This window comes from Micromys minutus, assembly GCF_963924665.1.
Source record: "Micromys minutus genome assembly, chromosome: 7".
Classification (NCBI taxonomy): domain Eukaryota; kingdom Metazoa; phylum Chordata; class Mammalia; order Rodentia; family Muridae; genus Micromys; species Micromys minutus.
Window position 1 is genome coordinate 70805799 of NC_137976.1, and position 17157 is coordinate 70822955.

General features: G+C 56.0%; 5 protein-coding genes across 5 annotated transcripts; all 5 read left to right on the forward strand.

The window, feature by feature from the left end:
- Positions 1–668: 668 nt before the first annotated feature.
- On the forward strand, positions 669–2940 carry LOC308422518 (splicing factor Cactin-like; the record flags this gene model as incomplete). Its single annotated transcript, XM_080919158.1, is given in 5 exon segments — positions 669–746; positions 748–804; positions 807–977; positions 980–1019; positions 1022–2940. Coding segments are annotated over 5 exon segments (2265 nt in total).
- A 1162-nt stretch (positions 2941–4102) lies between these two features.
- On the forward strand, positions 4103–6395 carry LOC308422347 (splicing factor Cactin-like; the record flags this gene model as incomplete). Its single annotated transcript, XM_080918894.1, is given in 5 exon segments — positions 4103–4201; positions 4203–4259; positions 4262–4441; positions 4444–4470; positions 4476–6395. Coding segments are annotated over 5 exon segments (2283 nt in total).
- A 1169-nt stretch (positions 6396–7564) lies between these two features.
- On the forward strand, positions 7565–9851 carry LOC308422249 (splicing factor Cactin-like; the record flags this gene model as incomplete). The annotated part of the gene is given in 5 exon segments (XM_080918754.1): positions 7565–7663; positions 7665–7721; positions 7724–7903; positions 7906–7932; positions 7938–9851. Coding segments are annotated over 5 exon segments (2277 nt in total).
- A 1161-nt stretch (positions 9852–11012) lies between these two features.
- LOC308422298 (splicing factor Cactin-like) lies at positions 11013–13305 on the forward strand (the record flags this gene model as incomplete). Its single annotated transcript, XM_080918827.1, is given in 5 exon segments — positions 11013–11111; positions 11113–11169; positions 11172–11351; positions 11354–11380; positions 11386–13305. Coding segments are annotated over 5 exon segments (2283 nt in total).
- A 1157-nt stretch (positions 13306–14462) lies between these two features.
- LOC308422699 (splicing factor Cactin-like) lies at positions 14463–16743 on the forward strand (the record flags this gene model as incomplete). The annotated part of the gene is given in 5 exon segments (XM_080919354.1): positions 14463–14561; positions 14563–14619; positions 14622–14801; positions 14804–14830; positions 14836–16743. Coding segments are annotated over 5 exon segments (2271 nt in total).
- Positions 16744–17157: the final 414 nt, after the last annotated feature.

Genomic DNA, 17157 nt, shown 5'->3' on the forward strand with positions numbered 1-17157 from the left:
ACAAAACTAATGAGAAGAGATAGGGAAGGACATTAAGTATTCATAAAAGAAAAAATCTACAAGAATATTGCAATTCTAAACATTTAAGTTCCAAACACAAGGGCCCCCAAGTTCATGAGACAAACACTAATACAGTTAAATCACATATTGACCATGTCTTAGTTAGGCTTTTTATTGCTATGAAGAGACACCATGACCACAGTAACTCTTATAAAAGAAAACACTTTATTGCTGCTGGCTTATAGTTCAGAGTCCATTATCATCATGGCAGGTAGACATGGTGCTGGAGAAGGAGCTGGAAGTCCTTCTACTCTGGATCAGCAGGTAGCAGAAAGAGACAGTAAGCCACTAGGCCTAGCTTGAGCTTCTAAAACTTCAATGCTTACTCCCAGTGACACTCTTCCTCCAACAAAACAACACCTACTCCTATAAGGTCTCCCCTCCTAATGGTACCACTCCCTGTGGGCCTATAGCGGCCACTTTTATTCAAACCACCATATTCCTATACGTGGCTCCCAAAGGCTTATAGCAATATCATAATGGAAAATGCATTTTGTCCAACTTTTAAAATCCCAAGTTTGTTCCAAGACTCACAGCCATTTCTCAACTATAAAATCAAAATGAAAAAGCAGATCACACGCCCGCGCATGCGCGGCGCGGACAGCGAAATGAGTCGGGACTCTGGCTGGCGCTCAGGGTCTGCCGGTCGCAGGGGTCGGAAGCATCGGAGTCGCAGCCGCAGCCGGGAGCCATGGGCGGAGCAACCGAAGGCGGCGGCGGGAACAGGAGCGGCGCCGCGAAAGAACGCAAGCAAGCGGCGCAGTCGAGGGCGCGGGTCAGATTCAGAAGGAGACCATCAGCAGAGGTCTAGGAGGCGAAGCCGGAGCCTGCGGCCACCCCGACAGCACTCACAGGACCAGTCCTCCCACTCTGACTCAGGTGAGGAGAGGGCACAGGGCTCCCGGGCCCGGAAGCGTCACGGGCGCTCCGCTCCTGGTCTCCAGGGTCATCAGCATCTAACTCCGCTCCCGGAGTCCCGGGACAACTGCCCTGGCCATGAGCCAGCAGCAGAGCCTGCAGGAACGGCTGCGGCTGCGGCTGCGGCTGCGGCTGCGGCTGCGGGAGGAGCGCAAGCAGCAAGAAGAGCTGCTCAAAGCCTTGGAGACGCCTGAGGAGAAGCGTGCGCGGAGACTGGCCAAGAAGGAAGCTAAGGAGCGCAAGAAGCGCGAGAAGATGGGCTGGGGCCAGGAGTACATGGGCTACACCAACACCGACAACCCCTTTGGGGATAACAACCTGCTGGGAACCTTCATCTGGAACAAGGCCTTGGAGAAGAAAGGCATCAACCGCCTGGAAGAAAAGGAGCTTAAGGAGCGCAACAAGAGGATCCAGGAGGAGAACCGGCTGGAGCTGCAGAAGGTGAAGCGGCTGCGGCTGGAGCGGGAGCGGGCGAAGGCCACGCGGGAGCAGGAGCTGGAGCTGCTGCAGCGGGAGAAGGAGGCAGAGCACTTCAAGACCTGGGAGGAGCAGGAGGACAGCTTCCACCTGCGGCAGGCCAAGCTTCGCTCCAAGATCAGAATCCGCGATGGGCGGGCCAAGCCCATTGACCTGCTGGCCAAGTACATCAGTGCCGAGGACGAGGACGATGATCTTGCCGTGGAGATGCACGAGCCCTACACCTTCCTCAGTGGCCTCACGGTGGCAGACCTGGAGGACCTGCTCGAGGACATCCAGGTGTACATGGAACTGGAGCAGGGCAAGAACGTGGATTTCTGGCGGGACATGACAACCATCACAGAGGATGAGATCGCCAAACTCCGAAAGCTGGAGGCCTCCGGCAAGGGCCCAGGTGAGCGTCGTGAGGGCGTCAACGCCTCGGTCAGCTCCGACGTCCAGTCAGTGTTCCAGGGAAAGACATACAACCAGCTGCAAGTCATCTTCCAGGGCATCGAGGGCAAGATCCGAGCTGGCGGCCCCAACCTGGACATGGGCTACTGGGAGAGCCTGCTGCAGCAGTTGCGTGCACACATGGCCAGGGCCAGGCTCCGTGAGCGCCACCAAGATGTTCTCAGACAGAAGCTGTTCAAACTGAAGCAGGAGCAGGGTGTGGAGAGCGAGCCGCTCTTCCCCATCCTCAAGTCAGAGCCCGCAGCCCCCCACAGCCCCGAACCTGAGGAGCAGCCTCCCAGCCCCGGGACTTCAGTGGATCCCGTGGACCCCGTGGAACCCGAGGAGGCCACAGCAGCAGGGGAGGCAGAGGGCGAGGCAGAGGGCGAGGCGGTGCTGATGGAGGAGGACCTGATCCAGCAGAGCCTGGCCGACTACGACGCCGGCCGCTACAGCCGGCGGCTGCTCACAGTACACGAGCTGCCTCTGGACGCGCATGTGCTGGAGTCGCACGAGGACCAGCAGCACCTGCAGCTGTCTCGCCAGCAGCTTCAGGCCACAGGTGATGCGAGCGAGAGCGCCGAAGACATCTTCTTCCGGCGTGCGAGGGAGGGCATGGGGCAGGACGAGGCGCAGTTCAGCGTGGAGATGCCACTGGGTGGCCGTGCCTACCTGTGGGCCGACAAGTACCGGCCGCGCAAGCCGCGCTTCTTCAACCGCGTGCATACGGGCTTCGAGTGGAACAAGTACAACCAGACGCATTATGACTTCGACAACCCTCCACCCAAAACTGTGCAGGGCTACAAATTCAACATCTTCTACCCGGACCTCATCCGGAAGCGCGCCACCCCCGAGTACTTCCTGGAGGCCTGTGCGGACAACCGGGACTTTGCCATCCTGCGCTTCCACGCAGGCCCGCCCTACGAGGACATCGCCTTCAAGATTGTCAGTCGCGAGTGGGAGTACTCACACCGCCACGGCTTCCGCTGCCAGTTCGCCAATGGAATCTTCCAGCTCTGGTTCCACTTCAAGCGCTACCGATACCGCCGGTGACGCCTGTGGGCTTGCCCGCCCCGCCAGCCTGGCCCCTGGACAGCTCTCGGGTGGGAAGGCTGAGAGGACCAGCTCTGGCCTTCCCTCACCAGCATGGTGCCAGCCACAGCCCCTCTGGCAGATCCCTGCCTGTCTGGAAAGAATTTTGAACTGTTTGGAAAGACTGTTTGTTTAAGGTGGCAGAAATGTCTTGTTTTCACGGACTTGTTCAACCATGGAGCCCCATGTGGTTTTGATATATTTAATAGAAAGCTTAGTAAAAAAAAAAAAAAAATAAATAAATAAATAAATAAATAAATAAAAGGCCTAACAGACTGGACCTAACATGATCTATCTATCTGTTGAATTGAAGAAACACACTTAACCATCAAGGATAGAAATCACTTCTGGGTAAAAAGGTAGAAATGGTATTCCAAGTAAATGGGCATAAGAAGCAAGCAGGTGTAACCATTTTAGTACCTAACAAAAAACCTTCAAAACAAAACTAATGAGAAGAGATAGGGAAGGACATTAAGTATTCATAAAAGAAAAAATCTACAAGAATATTGCAATTCTAAACATTTAAGTTCCAAACACAAGGGCCCCCAAGTTCATGAGACAAACACTAATACAGTTAAATCACATATTGACCATGTCTTAGTTAGGCTTTTTATTGCTATGAAGAGACACCATGACCACAGTAACTCTTATAAAAGAAAACACTTTATTGCTGCTGGCTTATAGTTCAGAGTCCATTATCATCATGGCAGGTAGACAAGGTGCTGGAGAAGGAGCTGGAAGTTCTACATCTGGATCAGCAGGTAGCAGAAAGAGACAGTAAGCCACTAGGCCTAGCTTGAGCTTCTAAAACTTCAATGCTTACTCCCAGTGACACTCTTCCTCCAACAAAACAACACCTACTCCTATAAGGTCTCCCCTCCTAATGGTACCACTCCCTGTGGGCCTATAGCCGCCACTTTTATTCAAACCACCATATTCCTATACGTGGCTCCCAAAGGCTTATAGCAATATCATAATGCAAAATGCATTTTGTCCAACTTTTAAAAGTCCCCATAGTCTATAATAATCTCAAGGTCGTTTAAAAGTCCAAAGTTTGTTCCAAGACTCACAGCAATTTCTCAACTATAAAATCAAAACGAAAAAGCAGATCACACGCCCGCGCATGCGCGGCGCGGACCGCCAAATGGGTCGGGACTCTGGCTGGCGCTCAGGGTCTGCCGGTCGCAGGGGTCGGAAGCATCGGAGTCGCAGCCGCAGCCGGGAGCCATGGGCGGAGCAACGGAAGGCGGCGGCGGGAACAGGAGCGGCGCCGCGAAAGAACGCAAGCAAGCGGCGCAGTCGAGGGCGCGGGTCAGATTCAGAAGGAGACCATCAGCAGAGGTCTAGGAGGCGAAGCCGGAGCCTGCGGCCACCCCGACAGCACTCACAGGACCAGTCCTCCCACTCTGACTCAGGTGAGGAGAGGGCACAGGGCTCCCGGGCCCGGAAGCGTCACGGGCGCTCCGCTCCTGGTCTCCAGGGTCATCAGCATCTAACTCCGCTCCCGGAGTCCCGGGACAACTGCCCTGGCCATGAGCCAGCAGCAGAGCCTGCAGGAACGGCTGCGGCTGCGGCTGCGGCTGCGGCTGCGGCTGCGGGAGGAGCGCAAGCAGCAAGAAGAGCTGCTCAAAGCCTTGGAGACGCCTGAGGAGAAGCGTGCGCGGAGACTGGCCAAGAAGGAAGCTAAGGAGCGCAAGAAGCGCGAGAAGATGGGCTGGGGCCAGGAGTACATGGGCTACACCAACACCGACAACCCCTTTGGGGATAACAACCTGCTGGGAACCTTCATCTGGAACAAGGCCTTGGAGAAGAAAGGCATCAACCGCCTGGAAGAAAAGGAGCTTAAGGAGCGCAACAAGAGGATCCAGGAGGAGAACCGGCTGGAGCTGCAGAAGGTGAAGCGGCTGCGGCTGGAGCGGGAGCGGGCGAAGGCCACGCGGGAGCAGGAGCTGGAGCTGCTGCAGCGGGAGAAGGAGGCAGAGCACTTCAAGACCTGGGAGGAGCAGGAGGACAGCTTCCACCTGCGGCAGGCCAAGCTTCGCTCCAAGATCAGAATCCGCGATGGGCGGGCCAAGCCCATTGACCTGCTGGCCAAGTACATCAGTGCCGAGGACGAGGACGATGATCTTGCCGTGGAGATGCACGAGCCCTACACCTTCCTCAGTGGCCTCACGGTGGCAGACCTGGAGGACCTGCTCGAGGACATCCAGGTGTACATGGAACTGGAGCAGGGCAAGAACGTGGATTTCTGGCGGGACATGACAACCATCACAGAGGATGAGATCGCCAAACTCCGAAAGCTGGAGGCCTCCGGCAAGGGCCCAGGTGAGCGTCGTGAGGGCGTCAACGCCTCGGTCAGCTCCGACGTCCAGTCAGTGTTCCAGGGAAAGACATACAACCAGCTGCAAGTCATCTTCCAGGGCATCGAGGGCAAGATCCGAGCTGGCGGCCCCAACCTGGACATGGGCTACTGGGAGAGCCTGCTGCAGCAGTTGCGTGCACACATGGCCAGGGCCAGGCTCCGTGAGCGCCACCAAGATGTTCTCAGACAGAAGCTGTTCAAACTGAAGCAGGAGCAGGGTGTGGAGAGCGAGCCGCTCTTCCCCATCCTCAAGTCAGAGCCCGCAGCCCCCCACAGCCCCGAACCTGAGGAGCAGCCTCCCAGCCCCGGGACTTCAGTGGATCCCGTGGACCCCGTGGAACCCGAGGAGGCCACAGCAGCAGGGGAGGCAGAGGGCGAGGCAGAGGGCGAGGCGGTGCTGATGGAGGAGGACCTGATCCAGCAGAGCCTGGCCGACTACGACGCCGGCCGCTACAGCCCGCGGCTGCTCACAGTACACGAGCTGCCTCTGGACGCGCATGTGCTGGAGTCGCACGAGGACCAGCAGCACCTGCAGCTGTCTCGCCAGCAGCTTCAGGCCACAGGTGATGCGAGCGAGAGCGCCGAAGACATCTTCTTCCGGCGTGCGAGGGAGGGCATGGGGCAGGACGAGGCGCAGTTCAGCGTGGAGATGCCACTGGGTGGCCGTGCCTACCTGTGGGCCGACAAGTACCGGCCGCGCAAGCCGCGCTTCTTCAACCGCGTGCATACGGGCTTCGAGTGGAACAAGTACAACCAGACGCATTATGACTTCGACAACCCTCCACCCAAAACTGTGCAGGGCTACAAATTCAACATCTTCTACCCGGACCTCATCCGGAAGCGCGCCACCCCCGAGTACTTCCTGGAGGCCTGTGCGGACAACCGGGACTTTGCCATCCTGCGCTTCCACGCAGGCCCGCCCTACGAGGACATCGCCTTCAAGATTGTCAGTCGCGAGTGGGAGTACTCACACCGCCACGGCTTCCGCTGCCAGTTCGCCAATGGAATCTTCCAGCTCTGGTTCCACTTCAAGCGCTACCGATACCGCCGGTGACGCCTGTGGGCTTGCCCGCCCCGCCAGCCTGGCCCCTGGACAGCTCTCGGGTGGGAAGGCTGAGAGGACCAGCTCTGGCCTTCCCTCACCAGCATGGTGCCAGCCACAGCCCCTCTGGCAGATCCCTGCCTGTCTGGAAAGAATTTTGAACTGTTTGGAAAGACTGTTTGTTTAAGGTGGCAGAAATGTCTTGTTTTCACGGACTTGTTCAACCATGGAGCCCCATGTGGTTTTGATATATTTAATAGAAAGCTTAGTAAATAAATAAATAAATAAATAAATAAATAAATAAATAAATAAATAAATAAAAGGCCTAACAGACTGGACCTAACATGATCTATCTATCTGTTGAATTGAAGAAACACACTTAACCATCAAGGATAGAAATCACTTCTGGGTAAAAAGGTAGAAATGGTATTCCAAGTAAATGGGCATAAGAAGCAAGCAGGTGTAACCATTTTAGTACCTAACAAAAAACCTTCAAAACAAAACTAATGAGAAGAGATAGGGAAGGACATTAAGTATTCATAAAAGAAAAAATCTACAAGAATATTGCAATTCTAAACATTTAAGTTCCAAACACAAGGGCCCCCAAGTTCATGAGACAAACACTAATACAGTTAAATCACATATTGACCATGTCTTAGTTAGGCTTTTTATTGCTATGAAGAGACACCATGACCACAGTAACTCTTATAAAAGAAAACACTTTATTGCTGCTGGCTTATAGTTCAGAGTCCATTATCATCATGGCAGGTAGACATGGTGCTGGAGAAGGAGCTGGAAGTTCTACATCTGGATCAGCAGGTAGCAGAAAGAGACAGTAAGCCACTAGGCCTAGCTTGAGCTTCTAAAACTTCAATGCTTACTCCCAGTGACACTCTTCCTCCAACAAAACAACACCTACTCCTATAAGGTCTCCCCTCCTAATGGTACCACTCCCTGTGGGCCTATAGCCGCCACTTTTATTCAAACCACCATATTCCTATACGTGGCTCCCAAAGGCTTATAGCAATATCATAATGCAAAATGCATTTTGTCCAACTTTTAAAAGTCCCCATAGTCTATAATAATCTCAAGGTCGTTTAAAAGTCCAAAGTTTGTTCCAAGACTCACAGCAATTTCTCAACTATAAAATCAAAACGAAAAAGCAGATCACACGCCCGCGCATGCGCGGCGCGGACCGCCAAATGGGTCGGGACTCTGGCTGGCGCTCAGGGTCTGCCTGTCGCAGGGGTCGGAAGCGTGGGAGTCGCAGCCGCAGCCGGGAGCCATGGGCGGAGCAACCGAAGGCGGCGGCGGGAACAGGAGCGGCGCCGCGAAAGAACGCAAGCAAGCGGCGCAGTCGAGGGCGCGGGTCAGATTCAGAAGGAGACCATCAGCAGAGGTCTAGGAGGCGAAGCCGGAGCCTGCGGCCACCCCGACAGCACTCACAGGACCAGTCCTCCCACTCTGACTCAGGTGAGGAGAGGGCACAGGGCTCCCGGGCCCGGAAGCGTCACGGGCGCTCCGCTCCTGGTCTCCAGGGTCATCAGCATCTAACTCCGCTCCCGGAGTCCCGGGACAACTGCCCTGGCCATGAGCCAGCAGCAGAGCCTGCAGGAACGGCTGCGGCTGCGGCTGCGGCTGCGGCTGCGGGAGGAGCGCAAGCAGCAAGAAGAGCTGCTCAAAGCCTTGGAGACGCCTGAGGAGAAGCGTGCGCGGAGACTGGCCAAGAAGGAAGCTAAGGAGCGCAAGAAGCGCGAGAAGATGGGCTGGGGCCAGGAGTACATGGGCTACACCAACACCGACAACCCCTTTGGGGATAACAACCTGCTGGGAACCTTCATCTGGAACAAGGCCTTGGAGAAGAAAGGCATCAACCGCCTGGAAGAAAAGGAGCTTAAGGAGCGCAACAAGAGGATCCAGGAGGAGAACCGGCTGGAGCTGCAGAAGGTGAAGCGGCTGCGGCTGGAGCGGGAGCGGGCGAAGGCCACGCGGGAGCAGGAGCTGGAGCTGCTGCAGCGGGAGAAGGAGGCAGAGCACTTCAAGACCTGGGAGGAGCAGGAGGACAGCTTCCACCTGCGGCAGGCCAAGCTTCGCTCCAAGATCAGAATCCGCGATGGGCGGGCCAAGCCCATTGACCTGCTGGCCAAGTACATCAGTGCCGAGGACGAGGACGATGATCTTGCCGTGGAGATGCACGAGCCCTACACCTTCCTCAGTGGCCTCACGGTGGCAGACCTGGAGGACCTGCTCGAGGACATCCAGGTGTACATGGAACTGGAGCAGGGCAAGAACGTGGATTTCTGGCGGGACATGACAACCATCACAGAGGATGAGATCGCCAAACTCCGAAAGCTGGAGGCCTCCGGCAAGGGCCCAGGTGAGCGTCGTGAGGGCGTCAACGCCTCGGTCAGCTCCGACGTCCAGTCAGTGTTCCAGGGAAAGACATACAACCAGCTGCAAGTCATCTTCCAGGGCATCGAGGGCAAGATCCGAGCTGGCGGCCCCAACCTGGACATGGGCTACTGGGAGAGCCTGCTGCAGCAGTTGCGTGCACACATGGCCAGGGCCAGGCTCCGTGAGCGCCACCAAGATGTTCTCAGACAGAAGCTGTTCAAACTGAAGCAGGAGCAGGGTGTGGAGAGCGAGCCGCTCTTCCCCATCCTCAAGTCAGAGCCCGCAGCCCCCCACAGCCCCGAACCTGAGGAGCAGCCTCCCAGCCCCGGGACTTCAGTGGATCCCGTGGACCCCGTGGAACCCGAGGAGGCCACAGCAGCAGGGGAGGCAGAGGGCGAGGCAGAGGGCGAGGCGGTGCTGATGGAGGAGGACCTGATCCAGCAGAGCCTGGCCGACTACGACGCCGGCCGCTACAGCCCGCGGCTGCTCACAGTACACGAGCTGCCTCTGGACGCGCATGTGCTGGAGTCGCACGAGGACCAGCAGCACCTGCAGCTGTCTCGCCAGCAGCTTCAGGCCACAGGTGATGCGAGCGAGAGCGCCGAAGACATCTTCTTCCGGCGTGCGAGGGAGGGCATGGGGCAGGACGAGGCGCAGTTCAGCGTGGAGATGCCACTGGGTGGCCGTGCCTACCTGTGGGCCGACAAGTACCGGCCGCGCAAGCCGCGCTTCTTCAACCGCGTGCATACGGGCTTCGAGTGGAACAAGTACAACCAGACGCATTATGACTTCGACAACCCTCCACCCAAAACTGTGCAGGGCTACAAATTCAACATCTTCTACCCGGACCTCATCCGGAAGCGCGCCACCCCCGAGTACTTCCTGGAGGCCTGTGCGGACAACCGGGACTTTGCCATCCTGCGCTTCCATGCAGGCCCGCCCTACGAGGACATCGCCTTCAAGATTGTCAGTCGCGAGTGGGAGTACTCACACCGCCACGGCTTCCGCTGCCAGTTCGCCAATGGAATCTTCCAGCTCTGGTTCCACTTCAAGCGCTACCGATACCGCCGGTGACGCCTGTGGGCTTGCCCGCCCCGCCAGCCTGGCCCCTGGACAGCTCTCGGGTGGGAAGGCTGAGAGGACCAGCTCTGGCCTTCCCTCACCAGCATGGTGCCAGCCACAGCCCCTCTGGCAGATCCCTGCCTGTCTGGAAAGAATTTTGAACTGTTTGGAAAGACTGTTTGTTTAAGGTGGCAGAAATGTCTTGTTTTCACGGACTTGTTCAACCATGGAGCCCCATGTGGTTTTGATATATTTAATAGAAAGCTTAGTAAAAAAAAAAAAAAATAAATAAATAAATAAATAAATAAATAAAAGGCCTAACAGACTGGACCTAACATGATCTATCTATCTGTTGAATTGAAGAAACACACTTAACCATCAAGGATAGAAATCACTTCTGGGTAAAAAGGTAGAAATGGTATTCCAAGTAAATGGGCATAAGAAGCAAGCAGGTGTAACCATTTTAGTACCTAACAAAAAACCTTCAAAACAAAACTAATGAGAAGAGATAGGGAAGGACATTAAGTATTCATAAAAGAAAAAATCTACAAGAATATTGCAATTCTAAACATTTAAGTTCCAAACACAAGGGCCCCCAAGTTCATGAGACAAACACTAATACAGTTAAATCACATATTGACCATGTCTTAGTTAGGCTTTTTATTGCTATGAAGAGACACCATGACCACAGTAACTCTTATAAAAGAAAACACTTTATTGCTGCTGGCTTATAGTTCAGAGTCCATTATCATCATGGCAGGTAGACAAGGTGCTGGAGAAGGAGCTGGAAGTTCTACATCTGGATCAGCAGGTAGCAGAAAGAGACAGTAAGCCACTAGGCCTAGCTTGAGCTTCTAAAACTTCAATGCTTACTCCCAGTGACACTCTTCCTCCAACAAAACAACACCTACTCCTATAAGGTCTCCCCTCCTAATGGTACCACTCCCTGTGGGCCTATAGCCGCCACTTTTATTCAAACCACCATATTCCTATACGTGGCTCCCAAAGGCTTATAGCAATATCATAATGCAAAATGCATTTTGTCCAACTTTTAAAAGTCCCCATAGTCTATAATAATCTCAAGGTCGTTTAAAAGTCCAAAGTTTGTTCCAAGACTCACAGCAATTTCTCAACTATAAAATCAAAACGAAAAAGCAGATCACACGCCCGCGCATGCGCGGCGCGGACCGCCAAATGGGTCGGGACTCTGGCTGGCGCTCAGGGTCTGCCGGTCGCAGGGGTCGGAAGCATCGGAGTCGCAGCCGCAGCCGGGAGCCATGGGCGGAGCAACCGAAGGCGGCGGCGGGAACAGGAGCGGCGCCGCGAAAGAACGCAAGCAAGCGGCGCAGTCGAGGGCGCGGGTCAGATTCAGAAGGAGACCATCAGCAGAGGTCTAGGAGGCGAAGCCGGAGCCTGCGGCCACCCCGACAGCACTCACAGGACCAGTCCTCCCACTCTGACTCAGGTGAGGAGAGGGCACAGGGCTCCCGGGCCCGGAAGCGTCACGGGCGCTCCGCTCCTGGTCTCCAGGGTCATCAGCATCTAACTCCGCTCCCGGAGTCCCGGGACAACTGCCCTGGCCATGAGCCAGCAGCAGAGCCTGCAGGAACGGCTGCGGCTGCGGCTGCGGCTGCGGCTGCGGCTGCGGGAGGAGCGCAAGCAGCAAGAAGAGCTGCTCAAAGCCTTGGAGACGCCTGAGGAGAAGCGTGCGCGGAGACTGGCCAAGAAGGAAGCTAAGGAGCGCAAGAAGCGCGAGAAGATGGGCTGGGGCCAGGAGTACATGGGCTACACCAACACCGACAACCCCTTTGGGGATAACAACCTGCTGGGAACCTTCATCTGGAACAAGGCCTTGGAGAAGAAAGGCATCAACCGCCTGGAAGAAAAGGAGCTTAAGGAGCGCAACAAGAGGATCCAGGAGGAGAACCGGCTGGAGCTGCAGAAGGTGAAGCGGCTGCGGCTGGAGCGGGAGCGGGCGAAGGCCACGCGGGAGCAGGAGCTGGAGCTGCTGCAGCGGGAGAAGGAGGCAGAGCACTTCAAGACCTGGGAGGAGCAGGAGGACAGCTTCCACCTGCGGCAGGCCAAGCTTCGCTCCAAGATCAGAATCCGCGATGGGCGGGCCAAGCCCATTGACCTGCTGGCCAAGTACATCAGTGCCGAGGACGAGGACGATGATCTTGCCGTGGAGATGCACGAGCCCTACACCTTCCTCAGTGGCCTCACGGTGGCAGACCTGGAGGACCTGCTCGAGGACATCCAGGTGTACATGGAACTGGAGCAGGGCAAGAACGTGGATTTCTGGCGGGACATGACAACCATCACAGAGGATGAGATCGCCAAACTCCGAAAGCTGGAGGCCTCCGGCAAGGGCCCAGGTGAGCGTCGTGAGGGCGTCAACGCCTCGGTCAGCTCCGACGTCCAGTCAGTGTTCCAGGGAAAGACATACAACCAGCTGCAAGTCATCTTCCAGGGCATCGAGGGCAAGATCCGAGCTGGCGGCCCCAACCTGGACATGGGCTACTGGGAGAGCCTGCTGCAGCAGTTGCGTGCACACATGGCCAGGGCCAGGCTCCGTGAGCGCCACCAAGATGTTCTCAGACAGAAGCTGTTCAAACTGAAGCAGGAGCAGGGTGTGGAGAGCGAGCCGCTCTTCCCCATCCTCAAGTCAGAGCCCGCAGCCCCCCACAGCCCCGAACCTGAGGAGCAGCCTCCCAGCCCCGGGACTTCAGTGGATCCCGTGGACCCCGTGGAACCCGAGGAGGCCACAGCAGCAGGGGAGGCAGAGGGCGAGGCAGAGGGCGAGGCGGTGCTGATGGAGGAGGACCTGATCCAGCAGAGCCTGGCCGACTACGACGCCGGCCGCTACAGCCCGCGGCTGCTCACAGTACACGAGCTGCCTCTGGACGCGCATGTGCTGGAGTCGCACGAGGACCAGCAGCACCTGCAGCTGTCTCGCCAGCAGCTTCAGGCCACAGGTGATGCGAGCGAGAGCGCCGAAGACATCTTCTTCCGGCGTGCGAGGGAGGGCATGGGGCAGGACGAGGCGCAGTTCAGCGTGGAGATGCCACTGGGTGGCCGTGCCTACCTGTGGGCCGACAAGTACCGGCCGCGCAAGCCGCGCTTCTTCAACCGCGTGCATACGGGCTTCGAGTGGAACAAGTACAACCAGACGCATTATGACTTCGACAACCCTCCACCCAAAACTGTGCAGGGCTACAAATTCAACATCTTCTACCCGGACCTCATCCGGAAGCGCGCCACCCCCGAGTACTTCCTGGAGGCCTGTGCGGACAACCGGGACTTTGCCATCCTGCGCTTCCACGCAGGCCCGCCCTACGAGGACATCGCCTTCAAGATTGTCAGTCGCGAGTGGGAGTACTCACACCGCCACGGCTTCCGCTGCCAGTTCGCCAATGGAATCTTCCAGCTCTGGTTCCACTTCAAGCGCTACCGATACCGCCGGTGACGCCTGTGGGCTTGCCCGCCCCGCCAGCCTGGCCCCTGGACAGCTCTCGGGTGGGAAGGCTGAGAGGACCAGCTCTGGCCTTCCCTCACCAGCATGGTGCCAGCCACAGCCCCTCTGGCAGATCCCTGCCTGTCTGGAAAGAATTTTGAACTGTTTGGAAAGACTGTTTGTTTAAGGTGGCAGAAATGTCTTGTTTTCACGGACTTGTTCAACCATGGAGCCCCATGTGGTTTTGATATATTTAATAGAAAGCTTAGTAAATAAATAAATAAATAAATAAATAAATAAATAAATAAAAGGCCTAACAGACTGGACCTAACATGATCTATCTATCTGTTGAATTGAAGAAACACACTTAACCATCAAGGATAGAAATCACTTCTGGGTAAAAAGGTAGAAATGGTATTCCAAGTAAATGGGCATAAGAAGCAAGCAGGTGTAACCATTTTAGTACCTAACAAAAAACCTTCAAAACAAAACTAATGAGAAGAGATAGGGAAGGACATTAAGTATTCATAAAAGAAAAAATCTACAAGAATATTGCAATTCTAAACATTTAAGTTCCAAACACAAGGGCCCCCAAGTTCATGAGACAAACACTAATACAGTTAAATCACATATTGACCATGTCTTAGTTAGGCTTTTTATTGCTATGAAGAGACACCATGACCACAGTAACTCTTATAAAAGAAAACACTTTATTGCTGCTGGCTTATAGTTCAGAGTCCATTATCATCATGGCAGGTAGACATGGTGCTGGAGAAGGAGCTGGAAGTTCTACATCTGGATCAGCAGGTAGCAGAAAGAGACAGTAAGCCACTAGGCCTAGCTTGAGCTTCTAAAACTTCAATGCTTACTCCCAGTGACACTCTTCCTCCAACAAAACAACACCTACTCCTATAAGGTCTCCCCTCCTAATGGTACCACTCCCTGTGGGCCTATAGCCGCCACTTTTATTCAAACCACCATATTCCTATACGTGGCTCCCAAAGGCTTATAGCAATATCATAATGCAAAATGCATTTTGTCCAACTTTTAAAAGTCCCCATAGTCTATAATAATCTCAAGGTCGTTTAAAAGTCCAAAGTTTGTTCCAAGACTCACAGCAATTTCTCAACTATAAAATCAAAACGAAAAAGCAGATCACACGCCCGCGCATGCGCGGCGCGGACCGCCAAATGGGTCGGGACTCTGGCTGGCGCTCAGGGTCTGCCGGTCGCAGGGGTCGGAAGCATCGGAGTCGCAGCCGCAGCCGGGAGCCATGGGCGGAGCAACCGAAGGCGGCGGCGGGAACAGGAGCGGCGCCGCGAAAGAACGCAAGCAAGCGGCGCAGTCGAGGGCGCGGGTCAGATTCAGAAGGAGACCATCAGCAGAGGTCTAGGAGGCGAAGCCGGAGCCTGCGGCCACCCCGACAGCACTCACAGGACCAGTCCTCCCACTCTGACTCAGGTGAGGAGAGGGCACAGGGCTCCCGGGCCCGGAAGCGTCACGGGCGCTCCGCTCCTGGTCTCCAGGGTCATCAGCATCTAACTCCGCTCCCGGAGTCCCGGGACAACTGCCCTGGCCATGAGCCAGCAGCAGAGCCTGCAGGAACGGCTGCGGCTGCGGCTGCGGCTGCGGGAGGAGCGCAAGCAGCAAGAAGAGCTGCTCAAAGCCTTGGAGACGCCTGAGGAGAAGCGTGCGCGGAGACTGGCCAAGAAGGAAGCTAAGGAGCGCAAGAAGCGCGAGAAGATGGGCTGGGGCGAGGAGTACATGGGCTACACCAACACCGACAACCCCTTTGGGGATAACAACCTGCTGGGAACCTTCATCTGGAACAAGGCCTTGGAGAAGAAAGGCATCAACCGCCTGGAAGAAAAGGAGCTTAAGGAGCGCAACAAGAGGATCCAGGAGGAGAACCGGCTGGAGCTGCAGAAGGTGAAGCGGCTGCGGCTGGAGCGGGAGCGGGCGAAGGCCACGCGGGAGCAGGAGCTGGAGCTGCTGCAGCGGGAGAAGGAGGCAGAGCACTTCAAGACCTGGGAGGAGCAGGAGGACAGCTTCCACCTGCGGCAGGCCAAGCTTCGCTCCAAGATCAGAATCCGCGATGGGCGGGCCAAGCCCATTGACCTGCTGGCCAAGTACATCAGTGCCGAGGACGAGGACGATGATCTTGCCGTGGAGATGCACGAGCCCTACACCTTCCTCAGTGGCCTCACGGTGGCAGACCTGGAGGACCTGCTCGAGGACATCCAGGTGTACATGGAACTGGAGCAGGGCAAGAACGTGGATTTCTGGCGGGACATGACAACCATCACAGAGGATGAGATCGCCAAACTCCGAAAGCTGGAGGCCTCCGGCAAGGGCCCAGGTGAGCGTCGTGAGGGCGTCAACGCCTCGGTCAGCTCCGACGTCCAGTCAGTGTTCCAGGGAAAGACATACAACCAGCTGCAAGTCATCTTCCAGGGCATCGAGGGCAAGATCCGAGCTGGCGGCCCCAACCTGGACATGGGCTACTGGGAGAGCCTGCTGCAGCAGTTGCGTGCACACATGGCCAGGGCCAGGCTCCGTGAGCGCCACCAAGATGTTCTCAGACAGAAGCTGTTCAAACTGAAGCAGGAGCAGGGTGTGGAGAGCGAGCCGCTCTTCCCCATCCTCAAGTCAGAGCCCGCAGCCCCCCACAGCCCCGAACCTGAGGAGCAGCCTCCCAGCCCCGGGACTTCAGTGGATCCCGTGGACCCCGTGGAACCCGAGGAGGCCACAGCAGCAGGGGAGGCAGAGGGCGAGGCAGAGGGCGAGGCGGTGCTGATGGAGGAGGACCTGATCCAGCAGAGCCTGGCCGACTACGACGCCGGCCGCTACAGCCCGCGGCTGCTCACAGTACACGAGCTGCCTCTGGACGCGCATGTGCTGGAGTCGCACGAGGACCAGCAGCACCTGCAGCTGTCTCGCCAGCAGCTTCAGGCCACAGGTGATGCGAGCGAGAGCGCCGAAGACATCTTCTTCCGGCGTGCGAGGGAGGGCATGGGGCAGGACGAGGCGCAGTTCAGCGTGGAGATGCCACTGGGTGGCCGTGCCTACCTGTGGGCCGACAAGTACCGGCCGCGCAAGCCGCGCTTCTTCAACCGCGTGCATACGGGCTTCGAGTGGAACAAGTACAACCAGACGCATTATGACTTCGACAACCCTCCACCCAAAACTGTGCAGGGCTACAAATTCAACATCTTCTACCCGGACCTCATCCGGAAGCGCGCCACCCCCGAGTACTTCCTGGAGGCCTGTGCGGACAACCGGGACTTTGCCATCCTGCGCTTCCACGCAGGCCCGCCCTACGAGGACATCGCCTTCAAGATTGTCAGTCGCGAGTGGGAGTACTCACACCGCCACGGCTTCCGCTGCCAGTTCGCCAATGGAATCTTCCAGCTCTGGTTCCACTTCAAGCGCTACCGATACCGCCGGTGACGCCTGTGGGCTTGCCCGCCCCGCCAGCCTGGCCCCTGGACAGCTCTCGGGTGGGAAGGCTGAGAGGACCAGCTCTGGCCTTCCCTCACCAGCATGGTGCCAGCCACAGCCCCTCTGGCAGATCCCTGCCTGTCTGGAAAGAATTTTGAACTGTTTGGAAAGACTGTTTGTTTAAGGTGGCAGAAATGTCTTGTTTTCACGGACTTGTTCAACCATGGAGCCCCATGTGGTTTTGATATATTTAATAGAAAGCTTAGTAAAAAAAAAAAAAAAAAATAAATAAATAAATAAATAAATAAAAGGCCTAACAGACTGGACCTAACATGATCTATCTATCTGTTGAATTGAAGAAACACACTTAACCATCAAGGATAGAAATCACTTCTGGGTAAAAAGGTAGAAATGGTATTCCAA